This window comes from Sus scrofa, chromosome 2 (genome assembly GCF_000003025.6).
Source record: "Sus scrofa isolate TJ Tabasco breed Duroc chromosome 2, Sscrofa11.1, whole genome shotgun sequence".
Classification (NCBI taxonomy): Eukaryota; Metazoa; Chordata; class Mammalia; order Artiodactyla; family Suidae; genus Sus; species Sus scrofa.
In genome coordinates, this window is record NC_010444.4 from 28,968,716 (window position 1) to 28,996,576 (window position 27,861).

Below are 27,861 nucleotides of genomic sequence, written 5' to 3' on the forward strand. Positions count from 1 at the left end.
TCTCTCCCAGTCTCCTTCCAAGTAAGCCAGTTCTATAATAACCTTTCCTCTAGCTTCCTTCCTCCACCTCTACAGGCTACCTCAGGCCCCTCAATCCCATCCTCCTCCCACCTCGGCTGGAAGGGAAGCTCTGTGTAGGGGCCGGTGGTGATCTGGAAATCTCTGAAGACCCCTTGGCTACTGAGCTAGCTCACTGCAGTCCTGGAGAATCGGAGCTTGGGACCGCCCTGGGTGTGGGAGAATTTCAGTCTGGGCTAGCCTGAGGTTGGGGGGAGCCTGGAAGAAAAGAGCTTCCTTTCCCATTTCTGGCCCCTTGCACCCCACCTGCGGGCCGCCTCAGGTTGCACTCTACACCCCCGCCCCCGACTGAGAGTCTTCAATGACGCCCCGGCCGCCCATGGGGTCCTTCTCTGGGCGCTGCTGGCCGGTGCGGCCTGCGGAGTCTGCCTCTGCGCAGGTCAAGGCCGGGCCTCGCAGACTGGGCACTCCTAGGGGCTGTGCCGGGCTGAAGTGCCCGCAAGGCCAGCGGTGGCTTGAAGGGGACCCGTGGCTCTCGGGTTCTGGGAGGGTCTCCAGAGTACCCCCGGTCACGAGCTAGCTGGGGTACCGAGCTGTGGCAGCGGCTCAACTTGCGTTCTCCTCAGTGGCCACCCGCCCTGCTTCCTCCCGCCCTGCCTTCAGTGCCCGGGGCAAATGGAGAGCGGCTTGTGCGTTGGCCGGGAGCTCGGAAGGGCCTAGTCCGGCCTCGCCTCCACCGCCCGGTGCTCCCGCGCGGCCCGAGCGCGCCCTTTATTGACAAGCAGATAAGAAGGCGGCGGCCGTGGCGTTTCCAGCGTCGCTCTCGAGCACCCTGCTGGGTTGCAGGGATCCGCGCACATTTAATGGCCAGGACTCCTAACAAGCTCTGAGCAGCCTTCCCGGCGGCCTCTGGTCCGGATTGAGGGGGCGGGTGGGGAGCGAGCTGTGGACGGAAACTAGGGAGCTCCGAAGGCCTACTCAGGCCTGGGGCCTACCTTAAGTCCACACTCCAAGGCAGACCATGGAGCGGGGGAGACCTCAAGAGACGTCTGTGGCTGGGTGCTGCACCAAGTCCCGGAGGTGAGCTAGGGGCATACCAAGAAACTAGGTCACGCGAGGTGGCCGATGGCAGCGGAGGAACCCAAGGAAACTCTTTCCTGAGCAGCACTCTCCAGCCAAAACGGGTCGAGGAGACAGGACCACTTAGGGTCCTAGCCCAGATTAGAGTGGCCGGTGGGGAGGATGGATGCCCCTTGCCCCTGACACGGGAAGACCAGGGGATTGGGATAAAGAGGGTGTAGAGAATGTTTGTAAATAAAAAAACCACCACGCTTAAGACCTCTACCAACAGGCTTCCATTCTCATCTCTACCCTACCCTCGACGAGGTGAACCAAAAAAGAGAAATCAAGTCCCACAGGGTGCTGGCCTGACTCAGAGGACGCGGCAGGCAGGCTGCCTGGAGCCGCCTCCCGGCTGGTTGCGAAGTCACCTATCCAGGTGTGCCGGGGGCGGCAGCGGGAACCGCTCGGCCCCCGGGCGCCTGGGCGCCATCTGTGCTCCACTCTCCCTTCGCCGCCCCCACCCAAGTGGTGTGCGCAGGAACTGGCCCTGGGGCCCTTCTCCGGCCTAGGCGTGCCCCTCCTAGCCTCAGCACACACGCGCGCGCACGCACACACACACAGACACACACACACACAAACACGGGATCTACCAGAGCTAGGCCCCCCACGAGTTGCGGAAAGGAGAGATTCCACGCCCCACCGCTTCCCCTGCTGCCACTTTGTAAGGCGCCCCCTGCCCCTGAGGGCCGGACCTCTGTCACTTCCAAGTTCGAGACCCAGAGGGAGGCAGAAAAGCAAGGGGTTGGACACAGAGAAGCCCCCTCCCCTGTTTGGAGGGAGGGAGGGAGACAGGAGAATGACAACGTGGGTCTAAGTCCCCGTCACAAGATAGCCAGGTCCAGCTCCACTAAGCAGTCTCCTTGTCCACAGGGGTGAGGGGAAAAGAAGCACAGACCACCAGGTCAGTATCCTACCAACCCTGCCCCAATTTCTGTTGCTTCCTCAGCGCAAGGGGAATCTTGACTTCAGAATCTGGGACTTTCCTATTTTCCCTCTCTAGACCACAAAGACAACAGATAATTCCCAAGTCAAAGATTAATAAAATCATCTACATTTTCTTTGTGACTAGAGCTTTTAGCCGTAGGGGCGGAGGGAAGCCTGGGCGGGCGCCGTTTGGGGAATCCAGCGGGCCTGGCCAGGACTTTGGCTTAGCCTGCGGGAAGAGATAGCCCGTCCTCTCCCCAGCCCCCATCTATGTCCACCTGTGACTTATAGGCACGATGGCCAGGTTGGGGTACCATCGTTTCCTCCACCTCCTCCTGAAAACGACTCCTGCCAAAAATTCCTCTTAACCCAGTGCCGCCTCCGGTCCCTCTGATGAAGTGATTTCCTCGGAGGATCTGAGGAGGGGATCTGGTGGGCACCCGGAAAGACAGCTGGTCAGCCTAGGGGCAGGGTCTCGCGTGCCAGGAGAGGAGGAAGAGCGTACTCAAGAGGACTAGTTTCCTTGGGGTTGACATTACAGCCTAAAGGAGGGCGGGGCAGCCCAAGATGGATTGGGCGTGGGCAACCAAGGGCCTGGCCCAGGACCGCGTTGGCAGTACGGGGAGCGGGCCGGACTCGGGATGGGGAGGGGAGGCTCCCGCCGCGCACGAGCGCTAGACTGCGCGGAGCGGAACCCAACTCTGGCCGCCATGACGTCACGCGAGTCGGGCAACCAATGAGGACCGCGCTGGCATGGATATTAAGGAAAGTTAGCGCCTGCCTGAGCACCCTCTTTTCTTATCATTGACATTTAAACTCTGGGGCAGGTCCTCGCGTAGAACGCGGCTGTCAGATCTGCCACTTCCCCTGCCGAGCGGCGGTGAGAAGTGTGGGAACCGGCGCCGCCAGGCTCACCTGCCTACCCGCCCTCCGCTCCCAGGTAACCGCCCGGGCTCTGCCCCGGGCCCGGCTCGGGACCCACGCTCCCTCTCCGCTCCCCGCGACGGGAGTCCCCAAACCAAGCCCGCCCCAAGTAGCCCAGGGGCTTGATTTTTCTTTGAAAAGGAGGCAAAGATGGAGGGGAGTTACCGAGGGCGGGATAAGATCGAGGAGGGGATGTCTTGTCTTTGCTGAGCGTGTTTGTCTGCAAAAGTGGCAAAATATTCCAGTCTTCTGAATGGACTTCCAGTTGAGTGCTGAGGTGGGAGGAGAGGGGGGTAGAGAGAGAGACACAGGGATCTGCTGCTACAGTCTCAAAAGCCTCTGGCGACCATGAGAAGTGCAGGGGCTGGGGGTGGGATGCAGTTTGCACCCGGAACTCCCCCAATAGCAGTTCAGGACATTCTCGCGTGCAGAAGTCCCCACCTGCGCCTGGAGCGCGTGGAAACCCCGCGGGTCGGGGGAAGTGCAGCAAAAGTTTGCGGCGGTTGCAAACCATAGATGGTTGGACCGAAACAAAGTCTAAGAGATGGGAGTTCGTTTCTCATAAAGGAGAGGAGGACGAAAGAATGCAGCCCGCAGAGCTGGGCAGCGCGTAAAGCCCCCAGCGTGTGATTTGAGCTTCACTTGGGAAGACCTAATAATTAGCGATTCTCACTGAGCTAGAACGCGGGCTCGGGTTACCGCGGGCGCTGGGTTCGCTGCCTCGGTGGGAAGCTTGTGGGCGCCAGAGGAGCCGGGCCTCTGCGTGCAGGGGAAAGCAGCGCCCAGCCACTCTCCTGCCCCCGGACGACCCAGGCCGGGAGCCAGAACTTTCTTCAAAATGGGTCAGGGAAGAAACGACCCCAAACAGACTAACTTGTGGTTCCGCGGGGCAGTTAAGTTTTGGGAGTCCAGCTCCAGGCAGCCGGCGACACCAGTATGGGCTTAGGCAGGGCATGGAAGCACCCGCCTGAGAGGTTAGGGAGGCCTCTAGGTCAGGCCTGGCTTGCCCCAGACTCCCACTCGTGCTCCTGGCGCCCCGTCTTTAGACCTCTTGAGGGCTCCTTCAAGGGACATTTATATCTAAGGCATCTGTGACAGGTGCTGGGACCACCGCCCAACTCCGAGAGGTGGTCGCCACCTGCCCACCTCCTCCGGAAAGCAGGGAAACAAGAGAAGTGACCACCGGGCCGCGCGCCTTACCTGGGCCTGGGTCCTCTCCTCCGCGGATTCCTTTCTCCGGGTCTGGGCGGTGAGCAGGTTGCCCGCTTCTCAGTGGGAAGTGGACCTTCTCCTCCAGTCATAAATCAAACCCAGCCATCCTCGGGCCTCCTCCCTCATTAGAGATGTTTATTGGAGATTGTGTTTATTCGGCTGTCACAGCGAGAAAACGCAGTGACATAATTACCTCTGACCAGAGTCCTCGCCGTGTGCCCAGGGCGAGCCGGGGACCTCTTCTGTCGCCTTCTCACTCTCTTGCCCTACTTGATCGGAGGGCACATGCGGTTGGCTTGGGGTTTTCCCAAAACCTCTCATATAATTTCATTTATTGAATGAATTACTATTCCAATTTCCCCAGGGCCTGGGCATGTATTATTTTTTTATTTTAGAATTTGAAAGGAAAACCCGAGGGGACTCTAACGCCCCTCCGGGGCAGAAGGGGGCAGCGCGGGAGAGACACGGAAGGAGAGTCCCTCTCGCTGCGCAAACTTTCCGGCCCGCCCCGCTGCCGAGCGCGGGGCCAAACGCCACCCTGCGCCGGAGCCTGGCCAGAGCAGTGGGGAGTTGGCCGGAGGGATGCATATCGATATTTGTGGTGATATTTATTGTTTTATTCATCATTCCCTTTCCTCTTGGGGGAATGAATTTGAGGCTTCGGGGCCCCAGGCTGAGGATTCTTAAACTCTTGCCGGCCGAACTCCGCGGAGCCAACCAACCGCAGCACCTCCCCCGCTATCGCGGGTGGCTGGCCCTGGGCATCGGTTTTCCTTGCTAACCAGGTTTGTAAGTCTATGACTCTGAGTTAGGAAGTGATGAAAAGCGCCGAATTGTTTTCTAATTGAAACTACTTTGGGGGGAGGGGAGAATGCACTGACAAATATCTGGGATCCCGGCTTTTGATCCCTCGCTGCCGCCTCTGTTCTCCAATCGCTAATAAAACTCACATTGAGCCCCTTAGTGCCTTGATTAACAGGCAGATTAACTCTTACTGGGGTGGAGAACAGCTTGTCCCAATCAATGTCATTTTAAAAGCCCATCAGGATATGCTTAGCTCCGGTTTCCTGGCTACTCCAGCGAGCCAGCCATGACATTTGCTCCTTCCTCCTTCCCCTACCTCAAATCCCCCAGAAAAGCCCCCCAGTTGCCAGCCCGAGTGTTCTCTGCTCCACTCTAGGACAAACAGCAGGACTCAGTCCCTGGCCTTTAAAAGTGGCTGCTATTTAGAGAGGGGATCTCCAGGGAGAAGAGACTGAGGTGGCCTTGGCTTGCTTTTCGTTTGAAGCTGGACTCATATCTTGTCGGCAAGGGTTACAGAGAAAAGAGATGGAGAACTGTCCCGGGTGATGAAATGGAAAGCAAACTTTCCAGAGAGCCACATTTGCAAAAATCAGGGAGTGCCACTGATTTCAAGTGTCCTACACATCAAGAGTTTTAAAAGCCTGCTTCCTATTTGGACTACAGAATGTAGGGTCTCAGAAAGCACAGGCTTGGGAGTCGGACCTACTGGGCTTCAGGGAGCTCTTTGCTGAGAAACACAGTTGGACTTTTTTTTTTTTTTTTAAGTATTTGGGTGAGAGAGGGAGAAAAAGAGATTCTTGCTGCCTAATGGAAGAGACTCGAACTCAGAGAGTGCCCTGACATATTTGCCATTTGGCAGGAGGCGAGGAAGAGCGAGGGCACCGCGGCTTTCTCCAGCCTAGCATGCTACAGCCTGGAGGCGCCACCGGCCGGCTCCCAGCTCTCCTTGGCTTCCCTGCGCTCTAGGCTCAGGAGGCTGCCAGTGAGCTGGAAACCGGCAATTGCTGGTGAAAAGAGGGAGAAAGTCCTCCGGGAGGAGGTACCCCGAAGTGGGCAGCAGAGGTGGGCTTCTTTGCCTTTGGGGCTCGTTTGACCCGTTTTGTCAGCTCCGATATCCAGGGAACCCACCTTCCCAGGACCTGAAGGGAGAGAGCCATTTGAGGCTCTGCAAAGTGGCTCAGGTGTCTGCAGAGACTTTCCTTCAATGAAAAGCTCATCCCCACCTTTCCCAACATGACAGAACCGTGCCTCTGCTTGGCAGTGAAAAGCTGCAGTTCAGAGGTGTCACAACACCGAGAGGGAGATTCTTGGTTCCGAAACTGGGACCCGAACGTACATTCTCCCGAGAGCTGGGCAGATCTTTGCCTCGCTAGAGGCCGCCTCCAGACTGGAAACCTGGAGAGTGGGCACGGGCTAATGCCAAGGACCGCTGAGGGTGAGATGCTGCCTGATCTCACACTTAAGCACCAATACTGGCCAGAGGCTCTGGGCACTCTTGGGCAAGAGGAGATCCCCCAGCGTGACTCCTTCGGCAAAGACAGCCTCCTCCTACCGGGTGGGATGACCCGGCAGCCCCTGCGGGAAGGGGCCGAAGAGGAGGCCTCCTCGGGCGCCAAGGGGAGGGGGGCGGTGGGGGTGGGAGAGACCTGGGGAGAGGCGGGAAAAGGCGAGACAGAAACGGAAGGCGCGATCCCCTCCCCCCGTCCCCCGGAGGGCAGCAAGTGGGCCTCGGTGGTGTAGGAAGCCGCAATTAAAATGGCGACCTGCGAATTGTCTCAATTTTGCGCACACCTCTGGCCCTGGCCCGCTGCACCTCCGTTCCAGGCCCCCAACGGACCGTGTCGTCCCCAGAACAGGTGCTTGGCAGAGGGCGCGAGGTGACCTGCGATGTAGAACAGCACCCCTACCCTCCTTGGGACTAGCCCGGAGAGAACTGCAACTCCCCACTCCGCTCTCCTTAAACTTTGAAAACTCTGCCTCCCTCCGGGCTGAGCTCCCCTCCACCCCCGCAAATATTGACATATTGGAAGCTGCCAAGTCTTTTTTTGTTTCTTGTTTGTGCAGAGGGGTTTCCAAGAACCCTTCTCGGAACCCCCACCCCCACCCAATGACGTCAGTGGCATTCACTCCCGGCTTTCGCCTCTTATGATTTTTGTTGTTAAAACTTTTCTGCGAGGTGAGGTGGGGGTTGGGGGAGTGGGAGAAGGAGTTGATTCAAAGAGCCAGTGCCCTGAGGGGAAATAGCAATAAGATTACGGCTGCTTCTTTCCGAGGTAAAGCTTAAGAAGGTGCTAATCCACTCGGTCGCTAATTGAAAGGTTGTAAAAATGATATTCGCCTCGAGTTCGGACAGTCTCTGGGCTTCCCTCACCCTCCGCGCTTAGGCTCAGTGGACTTGAGTTCGAGCTTCTTTAACGATTGTTTGAGAAGTAAAAGGGAGAGAAAGAGAATGCAGGCTCTCGCTGGTCTGGGACCTGGGCCCGCCGCCTCACTTCCTGGGATCCTCCGAAAGTCGCGGTCCTACGAAGCCTCGCACTGGAGGCAGCCGACCGGGGCTCCTGGCGCCACCCCCTTAGCCTCTTTGATTTGGGTCTTCTCCGGGCGCTGGTTGGGAGGTACTGGGCCGCCGGAGGACCGTCCCCAGGCCGAGATGGTGAAGGGGTCGTGCTATTCCCAACCTGGCCCGGGCAGGAGAGGCCATCGCTCACTCCTGAACTCTTCCCAGACTCCTTGGCCGCGGCATTAGTGGGTCTGGGTTGAGGAAGAGAGGGTGATACCCACAGTAGGCCCGCGGCTCAAGGCAGTCTGCAGCGATCATTCTCACTGTCCCAGCTCCCAGGGGCCGCAGCCCATCAGCGCTAAGTTCAGACTTTACTGATGAGCTCTGACTTTCAGCACTTTTCACAAGTCCAGAGGAGTCAAGCATACCGGTGGTGGCTTCTTTTCAGCCACCCTGCCTCAGCTCTTCCAATCCCATTCTCCTTTACCGGGTCCTGGGGTGTGTGCCCCATGCCAAACTTTTCCTTTTCCTTGCATCATGGCCTGCAAGCTCCAGAGAGCTCAGCACTTCGCAGGACTAGGCAGCCGCTCCCTCCCGTCACCTTAACTGCGGGCACCAAGGGGAGCCTTTGGAGTGTACTGAGGTGTGTCCTAATTGTCCGGCATTCAACAAATGGACTTCTGGTGTGTGGTCAGAAGAGAAAAGCCATTTACTTACTTTCCTCCCGGTTTTCTGGCAACAGCTGAGGGGGAGCTGCCTCCGTGGAATGAGCAGACCCAGGAGAGGGAATCGTGATAGGAGACTCACGCACCACACAAGATAACGGGTGACACACAGCGATACACGCTGACACACCGACATCGCTGGCAAGCGCTCAAGCGCGCGCGCACATTCTCTCTCTCTCTCTCTTTCCCAGCATTGGTCGTCTCATTCCACTCCAGGCCTCCACCCCCCCCATCTCCCCCTCGCGTCCCCTCCTCTCGGGCGCCTGGAAAAGCAGCCGCACTTAGTCAACAAATGGCACGTGGGAGAAGTTGGTGAGTGTTTGGTGAGGACTCTTCAGGGCTTTTCACAAGAACCCTCTGTACACAAAGTAAGTGGCGTGTTTGCTCGGGCCTCTCCAGCCCCGGCTGTGCCTCCGCTCCACTGCGCACCGCGCCTTCCCAAAGGAGAAAGGACAGAAGAAAGGGCCTGAGGAGCGAGGGTGGGGGAAATGGGCAGGCCCCAGAGGCCTGTACTGGGAAGGCCGTCCAGCCTCGCCGAGTTTCCCAGCTTGGCTGTCTCCTCTCGGCCTAAGCTTCATCTCGGCCTCCGCGGGAATGTGGCTGCCCGGACTCAATGACTCTCACGCTCCTTTTTTTCTTCTCCATCCCGGCGGCCAGGTGGGCTAGGGAGCGGCCGCTGCTGTGCTCCGCGTCCCGGCTCCCAGACGGAGATGGGGTAGGGGCGGGAGGGGAGGGCGGGCGGAGGCGGGGCGGCAGGCCTTGCTGCGTTGGAGTTGCCAAGAAAGGGCCGCGCAGAGCTGAGAAAACTTGCTCCCTCCATCAGCTGGGAGTCCAGGGCCCAGCTTAAGGGAGGTGGGGGGCGCGACCCCCAGCACAGCGGCTTTCACTCGACCCCTCAAGTTCGAGGCCACAGTGCGGGCTGCTCTGATTCCCGGAGCGCTCCGAGCATAGAGACGTCTCCAGCGCCAGCCCCAGAGCCCAGTCACGGGGGCCCTGCGCCGGGGAGAGCGGCCGGGACCCACCGGCGGGGCCGAAAACAAGTGTATTCATATTCAAACAAACGGACCAATTGCACCAGGCGGGGAGAGGGAGCATCCAATCGGCTGGCTCGAGGCCCCGGCGCTGCTTTGCATAAAGCAATATTTTGTGTGGGAGCGATCCGTGCATTTGCATGTTGCGGAGTGATTAGTGGGTTTGAAAAGCGAACCGTGGCTCGGCCTCATTTCCCGCTCTGGTTCAGGCGCAGGAGGAAGTGTTTTGCTGGAGGATGATGACAGAGGTCAGGCTTCGCTAATGGGCCAGTGAGGAGCGGTGGAGGCGAGGCCGGGCGCCGGCACACACACATTAACACACTTGAGCCATCACCAATCAGCATAGGTGTGCTGGCTACAGCCACTTCCCTCACCCACACTCTTTATCTCTCACTCTCCAGCCGCTGACAGCCCATTTTATTGTCAATCTCTGTCTCCTTCCCAGGGATCTGAGAATTGCTCTCACACACCAAACCAGCAGCGTCCGTGGAGAAAACTCTCGCCAGCAACTCCTTTAAAACACCGTCATTTCAAACCTTTGTGGTCTTTAAGCAACAACAACAGCAAAAAAACCCCAAACCCAACCAAACAAAACTCTTGACAGGACCTTTGACGAGGGAGGATGCCTCATAAAGGTGAGTCTGCTTCTTTCTTCTCGCTTCATTTTTATTGCAATATTCAGGCAGGTCTCCCCCTTCCTCCCCCCCTTCCTTCCTCCCTCTCGCCGGTCCCCTCCCCCACTGCTACGCCGGGAGAGTTGGGCCAGAGAAGTTTCCACGCAGGAGCCCAAACTTTCTACTTCCAGCGAAAGCCCGCGTCGGAGGGCGACGGCCGGTGAGCGGGAGCGGCGTGGGGCTTGGGGCTGGCGGCCGGCTCAGCCCCAACGCCAGCGCGGGTTGAACTCGCAGGAAGAACCGAGGCTCCGTGCTCCGCAGCCGCCGCGGCTCCCCGCCACAGCGTCGCCAAATGCTCCTGAGCGGCGGGAGAGGACGAAGAGGCTCTGCGGTGCCGCAGGCCGGGGAACGGCTGCAGAGACCGGCCGCCGCCGGCCGCTTTGTCCAGCCGCGGGCCCTGCGAGCGCGCAGAGAGCGGCGCGCCGAGGGAGCGCCGAGGGAGCCGGCTTGCCGCGCCGCCGCCCGCCCTCCGGCTTTGTGCGGCGCTCGCCCCGGCACCGAGGACTCCGCTAGCGCTCGAGCGCCGAGGGCCACCGCGCCCGCCGCCAGCCTGAGCAGTCACTTGGCACCGCAGCCCCACGCCGGAGGCGGAGAGAAAGAGCGAGAGAGCGTGAGCCGGGAAGGAAGCCTCCAGGCCGAGGCGGTCGAACGCTCGCTCCGAGGGAGCTCCGGGCCGAGCCGGAGGATTGTCCGCTTCCACCAAGCCCCCAGGCTCGGGCCCCCAACTTGAGCGCAGACCTCGGAACTTGAAAACTCTCTGCTCCCCAGGCTTCCCCCAACCTTCGCCCTCGCCCTGCGAAAGCTGGGGTCCTCCCTCTCCTCCGGCCCCCAGAGCTTGGTGGGTATTTTTCCTTGTCTTCCTCTGACAAAGCTGCACCCGGTGTTGCCATTCCCACAAGTTTCGAGGTGGTGGAAAGGTGGATTTTTTTTTTTTTTAAACGCAAAGATCTTTTTTTTTTTTCCCCCTTTGTGAGGCCTTTAGAAAAATCAATATGAAAGCATTGGCTTTCCCCTTCGCCTGATCACATCCTTTCCCAGCTAATTAGTCTGAGTAATTTGAGAGCTGTTCGATTCTAAGACCCCAGGAGGAAAAGTGTCTTTTCAAAGTTCATAAAGTTGTTGCCTCTTTCCTTGTGTAGATTTTCTCAATCTCCCTGCACCATAATAGCCCTGAATTTTAGCAAATGTAATTGGGGAAAATGGAGTTGAATTTCAAGTGGAAATGCTTTCTTTTTTGAGTGCTAAAACCTGGCCCTCCAGCCATGAGTGATTTCTAGAAAGTTTAAAAACAAAGTGAACGGTGGATTCTTTTTTTCCTCATATGATCCAAAGCTCCCTAAGCCGTATTGGATGTTTAACTCGAACTTGGGAAGATTTGAGGAGGGGAAGGGAGCAGAAAATGAAATAAAAGCAAAGAGCTTGAAAGCCTGGTGAGTTTACGGAGGAGAAATAATAGTTGTTACCGCTGACATTACAGTTTTTTATAGCTGATGACCTTTGCCAACATCTGAAGGCAATTTGATTAGTTGTTATCTTATTTGGCCCTAGAGGGTAAAACTTCGTCATCTTAATTGGTAATTACTCTTTGACTGGGGCCGGGAGGACCAAAAGCCAGCTCTCTCCTACACCCCAGCTAAGAAGTTTAGAGATGGATTTTGAAAATTAAGTAATTAAAACAACAGCATTACAAGCTGAGGCAGGGATAGGGAGGCAGTGGTCCAGTGGCCTCGTGGACCAAGGGCTGGGAAACTCTGAGGTATCTGAAGACTCCTTTTCTGGAGTGGGTCTCTGAACTGGCTGGGGTCGTAGGAAGCCCGGAGCTGAGCTGGTGTGTGTGGGGGTGTCCTTGGCTGCAAGTGAGGGGAGGGGGTCCAGCCTCCGGCTCACGACTGCTTCCGGGTGTCGGGTGCCTGGCTTCCCAGGTTGCTTTTGCACGAAGGGTTAACGATTACTTAAGTAATTAGATAGCTTCTTAGTTGAGGGGGGGCTGGGAAAGGAGCAGAACCAGAATTTGAAATGCTTCCACCTTCCCAGCTGCTTCGAAAATTAATCGGCTAGGCCTCTCTGGAATCAGCCAGTGAATTTTTAAAAATGGCTCCAAGAATGTTCGTGCCAGGACGGGAGCATTATGTTGCAGTACTGTGTGGGTTACAGCATGGGTTTAGGAAGTTTTACCCTTCTAGAGGAGTTCCACTTCCCCTCTCTCCCTACCTGCTACTGTGCAGTTTCAGAATCTCACTGCCGGGGGAGGAGGGGAGCTTTCCCTGCAAAGTTGGGTTTTCTGTCTGTCCTGGATGTGACTGTGGTCTCGGTGCCTGAGAAACTGGAGGGAGGCCTTGGGAGCCAACCCTGCTGGGGTGACTAGGTAGCCCTCTGTCGTGGCCAATATTTACCAAGCTGCCTTGGGAAGCTGGGAAAAAGTCCTCCTCTTAAGTTTATTTTTATGGATTTAACCTGCCTCCCAGCTAGTTAATAAATTAGACCAGGAATAGCCTTGAAGAGGAAAAATGTGTTTCTTGGAATTCTTTGCTTGCAGGTGGGCAAAATTAATAATCATAATAGGCAAAGAGGAAAAAAAAGAATGACTATTTTAGTTTTATTTAAATGAGGAGAAATGATGCTGTGACTATTTAATTATTTTACCTCTGTCTTTCTCTCTTTTTTTTCACAAACCTTTTGAATGGGTTCTTTATTGTAACTCTCTCTTCCCAATTGAGCACCCCACGGTGCCGTTGTATCTTTTTACAGCCCCTAACAACTCACACCAGTAACACAATTACCTCCAGATATTTATAACAAGAAATTACTTTTCTATTTTCTCCCCCACCCCAGAACCTTCTTCTTAGGGGAAGGCAGGGAGGGGTTGGTGGAGGACGTAGTACCCTGGTGGGACCAGCACTGGGTCAGGACTTACAAAGCGAGAGAAGTGTCCCTCTGTTCCCTTTGTGAGTTGGTGCGTTGGGTTGTTGGTACCTTTGGTTGGAAGCTGTGTTGCTGGTTAGCGAGACTCGGTTTTGCTCTTTGGGTTTGGGGAGAGCTGGAGAATAGAAGCCATTGTTCGTGCTGTCTGTAGGCTTTGTCGACCACGCTCACCCCCTCCTGTTCGTACTTTTTAAAGCAGTGAGGCGAGATAGACAGCATGTGTCACAGTACTGTAAAAGGGGGGACGATCTAAACACCAAAGGAGAAGTTAATCACAATAAGTGAGGTTTGGGGTGGGGGGGAGTTGCGCTCGCCACTTTCAAAGTTCCAGAAAGGCTGGGAGAGTGGGTAGAGAGGGGGTCTGACCTCACAGGGAAGCCTGGAGGGGGAAAGTGAAGGATAGAGGGGTAACCAGAGAGTTGGGTTCTGAGAGGGTTTGGGGGCAACTGGGGTGGTGAAATTCTTTGAGGAAGGAGCGAGTAACAACTGTGAAGCCCTCCCAGTTGGCCCCAGCCTGCACTCTCAGGCACCCTGAAGTTCTGAGATTCCCCCTTCCTTCTAAACTTGAGGCATGAAGCCTTCCCCCCGCCCCACAGCTCTATTCATCACCTCTACTCATTACCTACAGTTTCTCTTGTTCTCCTCTTTCCTTTTCCTGTTTTTTAAAAATTATTATTATTGATATATTTTTGCAAAATGGGGCATCAACGTGTGAAGTTCTCCACAACTCCCAAGCCAGTCCCAAAAGGTGGGACTTCTGCAGGATAGACTGCAGAAAGGTGGGTGTAACTCTGGCTTTTAGGGTTTCATGGCAATTTGAGCCCTAGATGCATTTTTCTTTTTTTTTCCTTCCAGAGAATGTGGATCAGAGAGTCCTGGGACTATGCTTTTGAGCCACAGTTTGACATACCTTTTTCTCCTTCTGTTTTATCTTAGGGGGAAGACTTTAACTAGGGGCGCGCAGATGTGTGAGACCTTTTATTGTGAGAGTGGACAGACATCCCAGATTTCAGGCAAGTTCTCCTTTTGGCTGCTTTGGGTTCCAAAATCTGAAAGAGTCAGAATGCTTCTTTATTGTTCAGATGGGAGAAAATTCAAAATCAGATAATCAGTTTTCCTGATTCAAGGGTTAACTACTAAGAGATTTGGGGAGAACAGATTGGGGATATTGGAGCATTTGTAGTCCGAAGGGTAGATTTTGCATGTACTGAAGGGCAGCTGGATGACCCTCAGTCACCCCAAATGATTGAGTGGTTCATTTCCTTAAAAGACGGGGCTCTCTCCTGTTCTGGCTTAAGGTCATCCTCTGTGGGAAGTTTAGACCTACCTGATATGGGCCTAGGATTAATGTCTATATTCTTGCTAACAGAGCCCTATATTCGAGCCTCGTGGGATCCCTCGGCCCCCAGCCAGCGCCAGTATGCAGAACAGTAAGTGCCTCTGGTCTTGGACTTCGGGCTGGGGAGGTGAGGACTCTTGGGTCAGAGGAGGTCGCAAAGGTTCTCAAGGTCCTAGCTGGCCAGGCTGCTCAGTGCGGGGAAGAGGCGAGGGGAACCAGAGGCATTTGTGCCCGGCTCCAAGCCCCACAACCTGGGAAGGAGAGGGCGTTTGCTCTGCTGTTCTCCCTCCTGGAAGAATAGGGGCTGGGCCCTTCAGAACAACCCGCAAGGGTTTGCAAAGCTGCAGTAGAGAAACCCCATCCCCCCCAAATCCTGTAACTCACACCCCCCTCCCTGCCCCTGCCCGGGCTCTGACCCCAGAGAGAGGGGCTGGGCCCAACAGGGCGGGGCGGAGGCTTCTGCTCCTTGAGAGAGAAGGAGGCCCCTTTGGGCTTAGCCAAGACTGAACTTCTCCACAAGCCGGCTGGGGTGGGGGCTCCCCTCCCCTCCCCCAGTCGCTCTCTGGGCAGCTCCTCCCCTCCCCTGCCCAGCAGGCAGACCCCAGCTGGGGGCCTGGAAGGCAAAGGATCGGGTACCCAGGCCTCTGCTGGGGTGGAGGTGGTGCATTCCAACCATGGGACTGTTACAGGGTGCTGGGTTTACTGGGTCTGGGAAGAGAGTGGGTGTCGCGCCAAGGAGTTGGGAGAAGCCCTGTCCTGATATATCTGCAACTGTGTGGGTCCGGGTCGGTCCAGGCCCACAGTACCTTTGATTCCCCGGCTCTTGTGACTCCCATCCTGCCTCCGCCCAGGTCCCTGGGGCCCAGCCCACTGTTCTGCTCGCTTCCTGGGTGCTGGTATGTGGCTTGGCGAATCTGGAGCCCAGGCCCAGAATCCTGGAGACCCAGCGAACCTAGGCGTCCGTGTTGAGGTGCGGAGTCTGGACACGGTTTAAGGCTCAGCTATAAGGAGTGCAGAAAGGCCTGAGGCCTCTAGCAACCTTCCCTTGCGGAACTGCAGACTGAAGAGGGTCCCTAGCGTCCGATCCCTCTCTTCCCGAGCCGCTTGCCTCCCCCTGGCGCTTCCGCGGCTGGTGGGCGCCAAACGCCGGAGAGAGCGCAAGAATGGTGCACCTTAAGGCGGATTAGTTGTGCAGAACCTGCCGGACCCGACACTTGGCCCGGTAGGAACTCTCCTCAGCGGGGCTGAGGCTTCTGTCCACCCTTCCCGGCTGCTGGGTTCTCCCCCTGCAGCTCAGGGTCCCCAGCAGCAGGCTTTGCGGGCGGGCGGGCCCGGGCGCGAGCGCGGCGCTGAGCGTTTGCCGCTGCGGCCTGGCTGGCGGGCCCCGAGGGGCGCGGGGTCGCGGGCCGGCCTGCAGGGCTTTGTGCCGCTCGCTCCCGGGTGTGCGCGAGGCGCAGAGCATCCAAATTGACACCATATGTTTTCCTATTAGATGCTTCGCGGTCGAATTCTAGGCGCATAATCATCGCCACTGGGCGAGAGCGCCAGCCGTCCCTAGGGAAGGGACACAATGATTGAGGCTTAACCTCTGAAAGGGAACTTCGGGCTGCGCTTCCTCGCTGCCATTTCGATGCTGGCAGAGGAGACCTGGCCCTGGGCAAGCACCCGCCGCCGCCCGGCCGGTCGTTGCGGAGGTGGCGGGCACGTTATTTTTTGCCACTGGGGAGAAGGAGGGAGGTCTAGGGCTGGGCGGCCGCACACGCCCTTGGCATTCCTAGATTGGGACCTGCCCAGGCTGCTCGTGAAGTCTGGAAAGTCTTTCTCGCTTTTTCTCTGGGACAGCCTTTCTTTTTCTTGGAAGGCTCCCTTTGCTCATAGCTGCAGTCGTAGAAGCGCGTTTCGAGGCAAGGGAAGTAATAAAGGGAATTTAGGAGAAACCGGAAGCGTGAACTAGGCCTTGCTCTGTGGGAGAAGCGGTGTCCCCGCGATGTCCCTGCTCGCGCTGGGTCCGGCCGGAGCCTAGCTCCCCCAAACGCTTGTCACTTCTCATCGAGTTGAGGCTCCAGCACCCCCCCTCAGTCACGGCCCCCCCTCCCCTCCAGGCCTTTGGCTACCCTGAAAACGCGGCTCCCCTCCAAGGGGAAACGAGTGCAGTTCAATCTCGTCTGAGTGATCTACAAATAGGGACGGAAAGGGTCGTTTTATCACGGTCCCGTTTGTCGTGACGATGCAATTTCCCGGAGCGGAGCACTGTCACAAAGTGACAAGGCTGCCACAAGCGCCCCGACTGATCTTTTCAATTAGCCTTCCATGCATGATCCGGAGCGACTTCCGCCTATTTCCAGAAATTAAGCTCAAACTTGACGTGCAGCTAGTTTTATTTTAAAGACAAATGTCAGAGAGGCTCATCATATTTTCCCCCCTCTTCTATATTTGGAGCTTATTTATTGCTAAGAAGCTCAGGCTCCTGGAGTCAATTTATCAGAGGCTCCAAGGAGAAGAGAGGAGAGGAGAGGAGAGGAAAGGAGAGCTGAACGGGGAGCCACGTCTTCTCCTGGAAGGGCTGCTCTCTAGAGTCGGGGCTGCAGGTTGGAGATTTTTAAGGAGGTGGAAATTGGCAATTGGCTTTATTTGTGAGCCTGTGGTTTCTGGGGAGGGGGCTACAGAGGGGTGCTAACTCCCTCTCCTGTTCTCTAAGATTAGACAATGGGTGAGGTTGTGAGATAACAGGATGAAGGAGGGATGGGGACACTGTGGTGTGGTCTTTTCCTTTTCTTCTCGCTTTTTGATTTTTGCTAATATCTGTCCTTGGCTGTGGGGAGGGCCAAGTCTAGCAGGGGAAGTGAGCTGTGGCTGGTGCGAACAGACTCCCAGATCTCTGCCCCACTGCAGCAACCAGACTCCTCTGTGGTTGGAGCCGATCTGGGGCTCTGACTTCTGAGCCTGCAGTGGAGGCGATGAAACCCAGGTTGGGGTTCACTAGCCACATACTTGCTGTTCCGATTCTTCTCTACTTTACTTTCTTTTTCTAGCATTTTTTTTTTTTTAAACCCTGGTGCTTGTGTGGTGTCTTCGCCAGAGTTTTGAGTGTGACAGCAAACGTTTCTGGACTCTAGTGTCCGAGGGAGCACTGAAGAGCTGTAGAGTTTCCTATCACAGTTTTAACAATGCAGAGACCTTGGAGATTCAGTGTGGGTTCTGTAGGACCCCCCCCCCGTTTGCCTTGACACTCGAAGAGATCTTTGGAAGAATATTTTTGAGCCAATTATTTGCACATGATGGGTTCAGAGGCTGGCTAGGGTGTTTGTGGTGGGCTGGGAGCTCTGCTGGAGTGAAGGCGGTAGCGAGGTGCGTGTGTTCTCGCTCATTGGCATGTGTCTGCGCGGTGCTTCTGCGGTCTGCTGGGCAGGAGCTCGGCTGTGTTTGGGTTGGGCTGCCCGATGCCCCACATGGCTGTGAGGTCCTGTTGTCATTTTTGATCGATAGCAAGGACCTGATCACTGAGGTTGGCCGGGTTGGCAGGGAGCTGAGGATGCATTGTGGTTGTCTTTTCTTCTTCCTCTTCTTTCTACTTCTTCCTCCTCTTCCCTTTCTTCATCCTCCTCCTCTTCTTTCTCTTTTCCCCTTCCTTCCTTCTTCCCTTTTCTCATCCGTCATCCTCTTCTTCTTCCTTTTCTTTCTCCTCCCTCCTCCTCTTCACTCTTCTTTCTCTCCTCTCTGCTCTGCTCTGCTCTCCCTTTCCTCAGGTCACAGCGGAGTGAATCAGCTCGGTGGTGTCTTTGTCAACGGGCGGCCACTGCCGGACTCCACCCGGCAGAAGATCGTAGAGCTAGCTCACAGCGGGGCCCGGCCGTGCGACATTTCCCGAATTCTGCAGGTGATCCTCCCGGCGCCGCCCCACTTGCCGCCCCCGCGGCCCTCCACTCCCAAAGCCCTCTCTTCATTTCTTACTGTAAATGCTGCTAATTATGGATCCCCCACCCTCACCCCACTCCAGTCCCCACCCCACTCCCCTGCCCTGCGCTTTCCCCTTGCCTTCCACCATCCTTCCCAATCTCTTTCAACCTGGGTCAGTCACATAATTCATCCGCTTAAGGAAAAAAAAAAAAAAACAATTCTGTGTGTGAATTAAAACAACAACAACTTTCTCTTTTCATTTAGTAAAAACATTCATTGTGCTAACAGGTTATGGACTATAATAAAATGAGTTGTATCAACCTGCATAATTTCATCCCCCGCTCCCTCACCCTATGCTTACCTCAGAGTTCGAGAGATTTGTGTGATTTCTTCATATTCATGAAGAAGGTATATTGATTTTAACAAACAAATGCTAGTTACCTTCCTCCTCAAACTCATATTTACTCAATTGGGCATATTTTTAAAGGACCAATACCTAAAAATTCAGTTTAATTTTTCACTTCGCTCATTAAAACATAACACCCCTTTAAGCAAGGTCAGCACAAAACAATTCATCCGACTTCGTTTTGATGCATCTTCAGGCAGTGTTGATTTACAAAAACAGTTTTTTAAAACTTTTACAGTATTTTTTTTTTTAGCTCAAACTGTTTGAAAGTATCATCATATTTGTAGTTTTTAGGGCTACAAATGTAATTTTAAGAAAAAAAGCTCTCTATAGTAAGTTCTCGTACCATTGAAGGTATATTTTTGTGTTATAGACCCATGCAGATGCAAAAGTCCAAGTGCTGGACAATCAAAACGTAAGCTTGTCATTGTTTAATGCATACTTAAACAATTTTATTTTTGTCTTGAAATTATTAATAATGTGGTTTTCTGTCCACTTCCCCTATGCAGGTGTCCAACGGATGTGTGAGTAAAATTCTGGGCAGGTATTACGAGACTGGCTCCATCAGACCCAGGGCAATCGGTGGTAGTAAACCGAGAGTAGCGACTCCAGAAGTTGTAAGCAAAATAGCCCAGTATAAGCGGGAGTGCCCGTCCATCTTTGCTTGGGAAATCCGAGACAGATTACTGTCCGAGGGGGTCTGTACCAACGATAACATACCAAGTGTAAGTTCACTGAGAACATTCCCCCTCCCTGCCCTAAGCTCCACTCTTTTTCCTCTTTACCATCTCTTTCATCACCTCCCTCTGCTCTCCTCCCTGCCTGTGTCTTTCTCTGTCTCCTCCCTGTGCCTTGTCTGTCTGTCTCTTCTGTACCTGGGGGTCTTGAGAGGAGCACCCTGACCTTTTTTGACCTTCTCAAAAAAAACGGGAGTCAAGTGTAGGGGGTTCTTCATCTCATTTGCATGCAGCCAAGTAGAGGGCCGAGGCGCCCAAGGAAAGGCATTTGAACCTAGAAGGAAAATGAAAATGAAAAACCAGATTCTAGCTTCCTCCAAATCTACCTGCTTGAACCTTCCTTCAGGCATCAGACATCCAGGTCTGTCCATTATAAAGCAAAACGAAAGAAGCTCTGAGCCAAGTCTCAATATTTTGTGGGGAAATCTGTAACTCAACAAAGCAACCATGTGAGTTAGGTCACCAGAGACATGAACAGCAGTGAAGGACCCCCCCTTCAGCCCTCCAACTCTCTACCCAACTCGGTGTCCATGCCTAAAGTGATGGCTGGCTTTCTTCCCATGATGTCTCTGCAAATTCACCCACTGTCCCAGGATGGCTGGGAGTTGTTCCTTGTTGTTGTTTTAAAATGTATTAAGGGTCATTCTTGAAGGCATGGGTGTGCTGAGATGGGAACTAAAGATAGGACAAATGTGTCTTCAGGAGACGCTACAATTTGGTTTGATTTTGGTTTGATTTGCAGGTGTCATCAATAAACAGAGTTCTTCGCAACCTGGCTAGCGAAAAGCAACAGATGGGCGCAGACGGCATGTATGATAAACTAAGGATGTTGAATGGGCAGACCGGAAGCTGGGGCACCCGCCCCGGTTGGTATCCGGGGACGTCGGTGCCAGGGCAACCTACTCAAGGTAAAAACTCAAACACCCATCCTCAAACTCTTCACATATGCGGTCTCTTGCCCATCCTCTTCTCCCTAACCTTTTCCCTCTCTGGGCTTTTGTGCTTGGAGAATGTAATGGAGAGACTCTTCGAAGGTTTGGGACACAGTGACCAGCACTGTATCTAGGTGGTGTTTGTTAAATTATCTGGTTGGCAAGGGAATTCAAGGTTGTATATGTTAGAAGTAGTATGAAGTGGCTGGTGTGTGTGTGTGTGTACACTCAAGTGTGTGTTATGAGCAGGAGTATGTGCATGCGTGTACAAGCTAGCTGCATGTTGTCCTATTCAAATTTGCCATTAAAATGCACTGAGAGCCCCCTTGCTGTAGAAGTGTGACAAGTTAACACACTGTCAGACTGCAAGGTAAACATAATTGTATCATTTTGTTTTTTGCTGTAATTGACAAATTATGTGACTATGAGTACTGTGCATATGAAAAGGTGAGCAGTGATATGCAGGGCAGAAGTGAAGATGGGGCATTGCCTCTCCATGGTGGTCTCCCACCTAAAACGACCCTACCCTCTCCTCTCCTACCCTCCCTCTGCTCCTCTGGGCCCTCGGGGGTGGGGAGAGTCAGTCCTTATCTCTGTGGGTGGTGAGTGCCTAGAAGGGTAGGGTGAGGATACTGTGAGCCGGGACCTCAGGGTGCAGGAGGGACTCTGAGGCTGGGAGGAAAGATAGGATCTGGCCGGATCTGTGAGAAGTGATGGAGGAAGAGGAGCAGATGGGGGTAGGGTCGGGTCAGTGGGCTCTTCCCTCCCCTACACACATGAGGTAGTTTGGTCAAGAATAGGAAACAGTTTACTCTGAAGATTAATCGGTATTTGTTGTCCTCGTGACAAGGAGATAATATACGGGATAATGGGACGTGGCGTCTCACTCCCCGGAGCCCGACGAAGCCTGGGGGCTCCCGGCCAGGGGCTGCCGTTGGGGGACGCTGACCCGGCGTCCAGGCACTCTCGGACCCGCTCTGGGTGCCCTGCGCCTCCACGGAGCCGGGCTAGGGAAGGGAAAATCGGTAACAGTATGCGAAATATCTGGTACAAAGGATGCTTCTGTCACTCGCAAGAATTTGTTATGGGAACAATCCTGTCGCTCTGTAATTGCTCATTAGAGAACGTTTTGTTTCTCATTAAGGCGACATGAATAAGCGTCTAGTTGAAGGAGACAGCTGTAGAAATGTTCCACAAGAGACCTCTGGACACGATTCGGCACCAATTGCCAATTAGACATGTCAGTTTTAAGAGCAGAAAACAATATAGGACGGACACTGGGAAGATAGGGAGCAAAGCGCTGGCTCCGTGTTTCCCAGCTCAGCCGCTTGGCCGGCCGAGGCCTCCCTACGCGCGGGGCCAGGCTCCCCTGGGCGATTCGCCCGCCGGCTCGCGGGATCCGCCGAACCACCGCCTTCCCGGGTGCAGGGTGCGCGGCGGGCTGCACCCGAGGAGGTGCTACCTCTGCCCAGGCGGCAGGCTGCGGCCCACTCTGGCCTCTGGTGAGGTCGGGGGAGTGACTACCTTACCCTCACCTGACCTTTGAAACTGTGGGCTTCCCACGTGCGCACACAAAACACATCCTAGTGACTCCCGAACCATTTAGGACCCATTGTCTCCCCTCCCAATCTGAGGGCCCAGTGACTGCTCCCGAGCGGAGGCTGGCTGGCAGGTCCGAGAGGTCTTGGGGGAGGGCGCGGGGCCCAGAGGCCCGGCCTGGGAGAGCTGAGCTCTGGGTGCGAGGTCTCCGGTTTGCTTGGTGCTTAGAGCCTTGCCAGCCCCTCCGCTGCCACCAGAGGTGGCGCCCGATGGGGGCGGGTTTTCGTCCGGGACGCGTGAGCGTGAGAAGGGAGATCCTAACTGCGAGGACCTGGTGGTGATGGTTGGGGCGGGAGGTGGCGCTAGCTTAGGAGCTTTGAACTTTCAGGCGCCGAGGTGCTAGAGCACGCCGCTCACCAACCGTGAAGTGCCCTTCCTCCCGCCCCGTAGAAGCCCCATTCCCATGCTCGGTCCCCGGGCGCCGCCCGCCACCCCCGCTGCGTGGGGAGGAAGTGTTGCGCCAGCTGAGCTCCGAGTCCCGGGCGTGGGGATCCGCGGGGCGCGGGTGGCCTCGGCTGACATGTCCCGCGAATCCTCAGACGGCCCTCTGTCCCTCGCCCTCTTTCCCGGCTCGGGAAGCCGGTTTGGGGTTTTAAAGAGTCCATTGCTCCGAAAGCATAAGGCGAGGTTAGGTCTCAGAGGGAGACAAATATGGTTTCCATCTGATCAACGCCATGCTGCGGTGAATAAAATTGTGACGACGTGGGTTGACAACAAGAGACAACTCTATCCAGCCCCAATTCTCCAGCGATTTGGTGGTTTTAGGGATCACGGAGACACTTTTTTTCTTATCTCCTCCCTCCTCCCCCCCCCCGCCCCCAGTAATACCCAGGCCCTCTATAGGATTTAGTCAGTCTCTTTTTCAACAGATGCTACAATGTTTTGATCCGCGCTCCAGAGCTGAAAAGGTGCCGCAACCGGGTTGCTATCTTTTCTTGCTTGTTTTCCGCCTCACTGATTCAGACACTAAGAAACTAAGGAATGATTTTATTTCCCAGCGTCTTTTTTTTTTTTTTTTTTTCTCTTCTCCTTCTTCCAGGAAACAAATCCTATCCCTAGCGTCAGATGGTCCTGGGGCTGGGATAATGGGAGGCGCTTTCACTCGCCTTCTCACGGATTAGGCTGGAAGGTGGACGGCGCCCATTGAAGGCCCCTTCTTTGCGCTCCGAGGGGTCGCCTTTTAAAGAAGATATCTTAATTGTCTGCCACTTAGGTTTATCATGTGGGAATTCGAGATCCGACTTCTAGTTTTATTTTGCTAAAAGCTTTAAGAGAAGAAGGTAAATCCATTAAAGAAAAAAAAAAAAAAAAAAAAAGCACAGGGGCGGATGAGGGTTGCGCGGCCAGTCTAAGAGTGACCTCTCAGGCGGCGGCAGTACCGCCTGGCTGCGAACAGTTGCCACTTTGAAAGTAGCAAGCCAACTTTGAGTGGTGCACGCTCGCTCCACCGGGGTAGTGGAAGGATCCTGCAGCCTCCGGTTTCTGCCGAGCGGCCTCTAAAGCCACTGCCGCATGTTTGTTTTCTCCAAAGAGGTTCAAAAATGAGCTCTCCTCGTCCTTGTTGACTTCCTCCCCTTAAACATCAGTTCTCAAGCCCGTCGCTATGCCTGCCCTGCGTTCGTGTGTGTGTGTGTGTGTGTGTGTGTGTGTGTGTGTGAGAGAGAGAGAGAGAGAGAAAGGGAGGGAGAGACAGAGACAGAGACGGTGGTGGAGGGAGGGAGGAAGGGAGAGGGAGAGTGTGCTCAAATATCCATGTTTTAAAATTAGGAAAATATCAGTGAAGCAAACTGGAACAGCGAATGCTCTCTGCGGGGTCCTCTGAGGCAGACCGGGATAGCTTTGTTTAATTGTCCAGGTCGAATGTGCCAGAAAAAAGGACTGGGGTGGGGCCTCCTGGAAGGCGTGAGTGACCACCCCGGTGAGATGGGATTGTGTTCTGCTCAGCACTCCCCTCCCTAAAACGCCGCATGATGGCAGGTTTTTGTTTGCGCTTTCCAAAAGCAATAACTGATGGGCCTTTCTAGTTGGCCCAAAAGGTCTATTTCTAAAGTCTTCCTCGTTGGTGGAATCCGAAAATAAAAGGGGCTCTTCATTTCATTCCCTGAAAAACACTTTGAAAAGTCACCCGGAAACTCGGGGCAGTAAATTAGCACCGACACTGGTGCCTGCACACGTGAATGAGCTGCTCTCCCTCAGCTAAGTAGCGCCTCTCCCCCCCCCCACCCCCACTTTTCTGATGAAGAGCAAGACACCCAAAGTAGGGCCAGGGCCCATTTGCTAATAGTCTCTCTCTCCCTCATCTCCCTTCTTCTCTTTCTCGCCCCCTCTCCTTCCACCCCCTTATCTCTTTTTCCTCTCAGCATTCTTTTCTCTCCCTCTTATACCTTTCTGGCCTGTCTCTTTGGAGCCCTCTTTCTTCCTGCATCCTTCTAGACATGTCCCCTCCCCTGGTCCCCCCCACTCCCTCCCCCACCCCCTGACCCTGGTCTCCACCCTCCCCGCCTGCCCCCCTCACTTCCCCCCACACTCGGGTCCTCTTCCACCGCCCCTGCGTCCCCCCACCCCCTGCCCCGGGCCCCCCATCCACCCTCCATCCCCCCCAGCCAAGCGCCCTAAATAGCATTGAGGCGACCGCTCTCCGGACAGTGATTAATGATAGCAGAGCAGAGGGGTTAACACACTTCACTGAAAAGTCTGTTGACTGGGCTTCTTGTAACACAATGTGGCCCGCTGCACGCCTCAAGAGAATCCTTTTGTTGTCCGCGCTCATTGTGGCCTCAAAATTCTGCCCACGAAAGTTTGCCAACGCTCCTGCCCCAGGAGTTTAATAGTTTCCCTTACTCGCGGGGCATTGTGCGGCGCTGAAAAGCAGCCCCTCGCTATTCAAGTGTTGGTGGTCATCTCAATAGATCTCCAAGGGCCCATATGGTGGCCAGTGCCGATGAATCCGCCTGTTTAAATGGGGGAGAAAGTTGGGGTTTTAAAACATTTCAAAGTTCCTGAAAAGATCCCACTAGATCCTGTCACAATTCCCTGAACTCTTTGATGGCGCTGCCTATTGTCTCCAGGTTATAAATGATATTCCTGGCCAAGTCGATTCCCACCAAGGCGCCCCTAGAGAGCCCTCCCCCCCAGGTTTCCAGGAAGGGAGGGGGCTGCCCCTGTTGGTATCCCCTGGGGGCCTCAGGACCCAACACTCAGGACCCAGCAGGCAATGGCCCAGGAGGCCCAGCCAGAGCTGGGTCCTTCCCTTCCGGGAGGCTGTGGCCTCACTAGCAAGGTGCAAGAGGAGACAGCTAGCTTGCCCTCCAAGTAGCAAGGGAAAACAATCAAACTTTCCCCTGTTTAATGATAGAAATTACATTAAAAGTGGTGGAAATGCCCTAATTAAAAATGTACCACTTAAATGATATGCCAAGGATTCAGCTGCAGCATAGCATATTGAGCTAGTTAGTGAACTCTCTCCTATTTCTTTTTTAAAATTACACGTTAAAAATTTAAAAGAAATCTTACTTTTCTCTGGTGCAACACATTACAAAGAATGGACAGTCCTTTTATCTAAATATAAAATTCCATTTTCAGCAATTATAGCCTGTTCTTGGTGATGATATAATTACAGCTGTGCTCGTAATAGGTGTCAAGGCAGAGCGCACTCATACAATAGTTGAATAAAACTGCAGAACAATGCGAGCACTTCTAAATTCACAACCTTTAAAATGAAATTGACTGTGCAGAATTCAAATAAAAACTAGATAAATATTTTTTTTAAAGATTACAAGCTTGGTTTGGTTTCTTAATAGCATTTTCTACAAACCTATCAACATCTAATTGATTAGCTAGGAATTACTGATTATAGATCAGCCAAAATCTTGAACGTCACTCTTCTATTTTCCCAACACAGCCACAGGTAAATAAATTCTCTGAGGAGAGGGAACTGGGGGAGGCATTTGGAGAGTGGAGGTTACTTATGAAAGATCATTTTCATTGCAAACTTTAGCACTTGTTTTGTTATTTAAAGACACGCCACTCTATAGGTATCTCAGTTATACAGCCTCATCTCGATAAAAATAGAAACGAACCCGGTGGTCAGGTAACAAATGGCGCTAACAGCTTTTATTAAAAGAAGGCCGGCAAGTTGCCTTGGGAATGTTTTGGTGAGACTCAGAATAAACTGCTCTTAGAGTTTACGGCTATATGAGGCCCCTTTCGGAGGCTCCAAGTTATTCCAAATTTCTCTTCCTGTCCTGTTCTTTTTGTTCCAGATGGCTGCCAGCAACAGGAAGGAGGGGGAGAGAATACCAACTCCATCAGTTCCAATGGAGAAGACTCAGATGAGGCCCAAATGCGACTTCAGCTGAAGCGGAAGCTGCAAAGAAATAGAACATCCTTTACCCAAGAGCAAATTGAGGCCCTGGAGAAAGGTGATGGAGTTTTTCAAAGTAGAGAAGCAGTAAATCAAAGTAAATGCCACATCTTCAGTACAAAGAGCTAAATTTAGCCGGGGCCTTTGCACAGAGGCCTGAAAAGGTTTCTTTTTTCTTTCTGTCTTTTTTTTTTTTTCTTCCTGGGCATCTTTTCAGTGTGTGTGTGTGTGTGTGTGTGTGTTTGTGTGTGTTCTTTCTTCTTTTCATGTATCAGTGATTCAAAGATGAAAAGTCTGACTTCTCATAAAGAAAAAAAAATGATGATTTGGCTAATTCATGCCACAGAACAGACCTTGAATGAATGGCATTCCAAAGAAAATAGAACTTGGTTCTGGTGGGATAGTTCTTCCTAATGCTAATAGTAGTATCGTTTTAAAGGGAATTGTTTGGAAGTGACAGAAGTGGGGAGGTGGGAACCAACTCCATCCAGGGTTTGGTTGACACATTTTGTATAGTTCTGGCACAGCACAGAAAAATGCAACTTACTCTTTCAGAGTTTGAGAGAACCCATTATCCAGATGTGTTTGCCCGAGAAAGACTAGCAGCCAAAATAGATCTACCTGAAGCGAGAATACAGGTACGCAGGGGCTGTGCGTTGATGCTTTGTAATTCATGCCATTTGCCTTTTCTAGAGACACAGGTGCTGCTAAGGACACCATTTGTTTATATAAATAGTAGCAATTGATTCTTTTGCTAAATATTTTACCACCACTGGGGGCTGAGGGTGGAGGATAGTGGTCCTGTGAGGGGTGGGGTGGAGCTGGGAGCAGGCACAGGGCTAACCTTTTCCTCTGATTCCTAGGTATGGTTTTCTAATCGAAGGGCCAAATGGAGAAGAGAAGAGAAGCTGAGGAATCAGAGAAGACAGGCCAGCAACACACCTAGTCATATCCCCATCAGCAGTAGTTTCAGTACCAGTGTCTACCAACCAATCCCACAACCCACTACACCTGGTAATTTGAAATATGAATACTACCAATACCTGTGTTTCAACCTGTGTGCCCTTGGCTCTGCCTCACCATGACCGTCTGTGTGTCCTTCTCCCTGCAGTTTCCTCCTTCACCTCTGGTTCCATGTTGGGCCGAACAGACACAGCCCTCACCAACACCTACAGTGCTCTGCCACCCATGCCCAGCTTCACCATGGCAAATAACCTGCCTATGCAAGTAAGTGAGGCCCATGGCTGCCCATCTAACGGGCCCCTAGGAGAGGAGGTGAGGAAGGGGCTGGGGCCTGCAGACCTCATTGGCTCTGTGTGTATCCTTGGGAGCCTTTCTCGATACTGTGATGGGCTTGACCAGTCAAGTCAGAGATGCAAATGGTCCATCCAGCTGTTTAGTCGACTGATTAATTGATGGACTCATGCCTTTAACGAATTAAAAAGCCTGATGTTCAGTCAAGTTGATCTGCCTTTTGCTCACTGAGCATGGAAGCTTGATAATGTTGGGTGAGAATGGGACAGGTTTTGGAAACCAGTGGAACTTGAATCAGAAATTGAAAATGATGTGGTCAAATGATTAGATAGTAAGGGATTAGAATACCCAATACACATTATATTAATGTGTTTGTAAGTATATACTCTTTCTGTGCATTTTGGACGTTATTTAGGATGTTTGTGAGAATCTAGTGAGGAAGAAAAAAAGGATCAGAAATGGGATTTACATTTGCCTA

At 53.6% G+C, this 27,861-nt stretch overlaps 1 protein-coding gene across 16 annotated transcripts in view; it reads left to right on the forward strand.

Moving 5' to 3' along the window:
• The window catches only part of PAX6 (paired box 6), a 29,585-nt gene continuing 4,573 nt past the window's right edge, over positions 2,850–27,861 (forward strand). The window contains exons 1-12 of one of the 16 annotated variants that reach the window (XM_005661039.3): positions 2,850–3,004; positions 9,706–9,895; positions 13,793–13,869; positions 14,226–14,286; positions 17,942–18,072; positions 18,872–18,913; positions 19,008–19,223; positions 19,978–20,143; positions 26,029–26,187; positions 26,685–26,767; positions 26,993–27,143; positions 27,241–27,356. In XM_005661039.3, the coding sequence (XP_005661096.1) occupies positions 14,277–14,286; positions 17,942–18,072; positions 18,872–18,913; positions 19,008–19,223; positions 19,978–20,143; positions 26,029–26,187; positions 26,685–26,767; positions 26,993–27,143; positions 27,241–27,356 (1,074 nt within the window). In that variant the 5' untranslated portion in view covers positions 2,850–3,004; positions 9,706–9,895; positions 13,793–13,869; positions 14,226–14,276. 16 annotated transcript variants of the gene reach the window in all.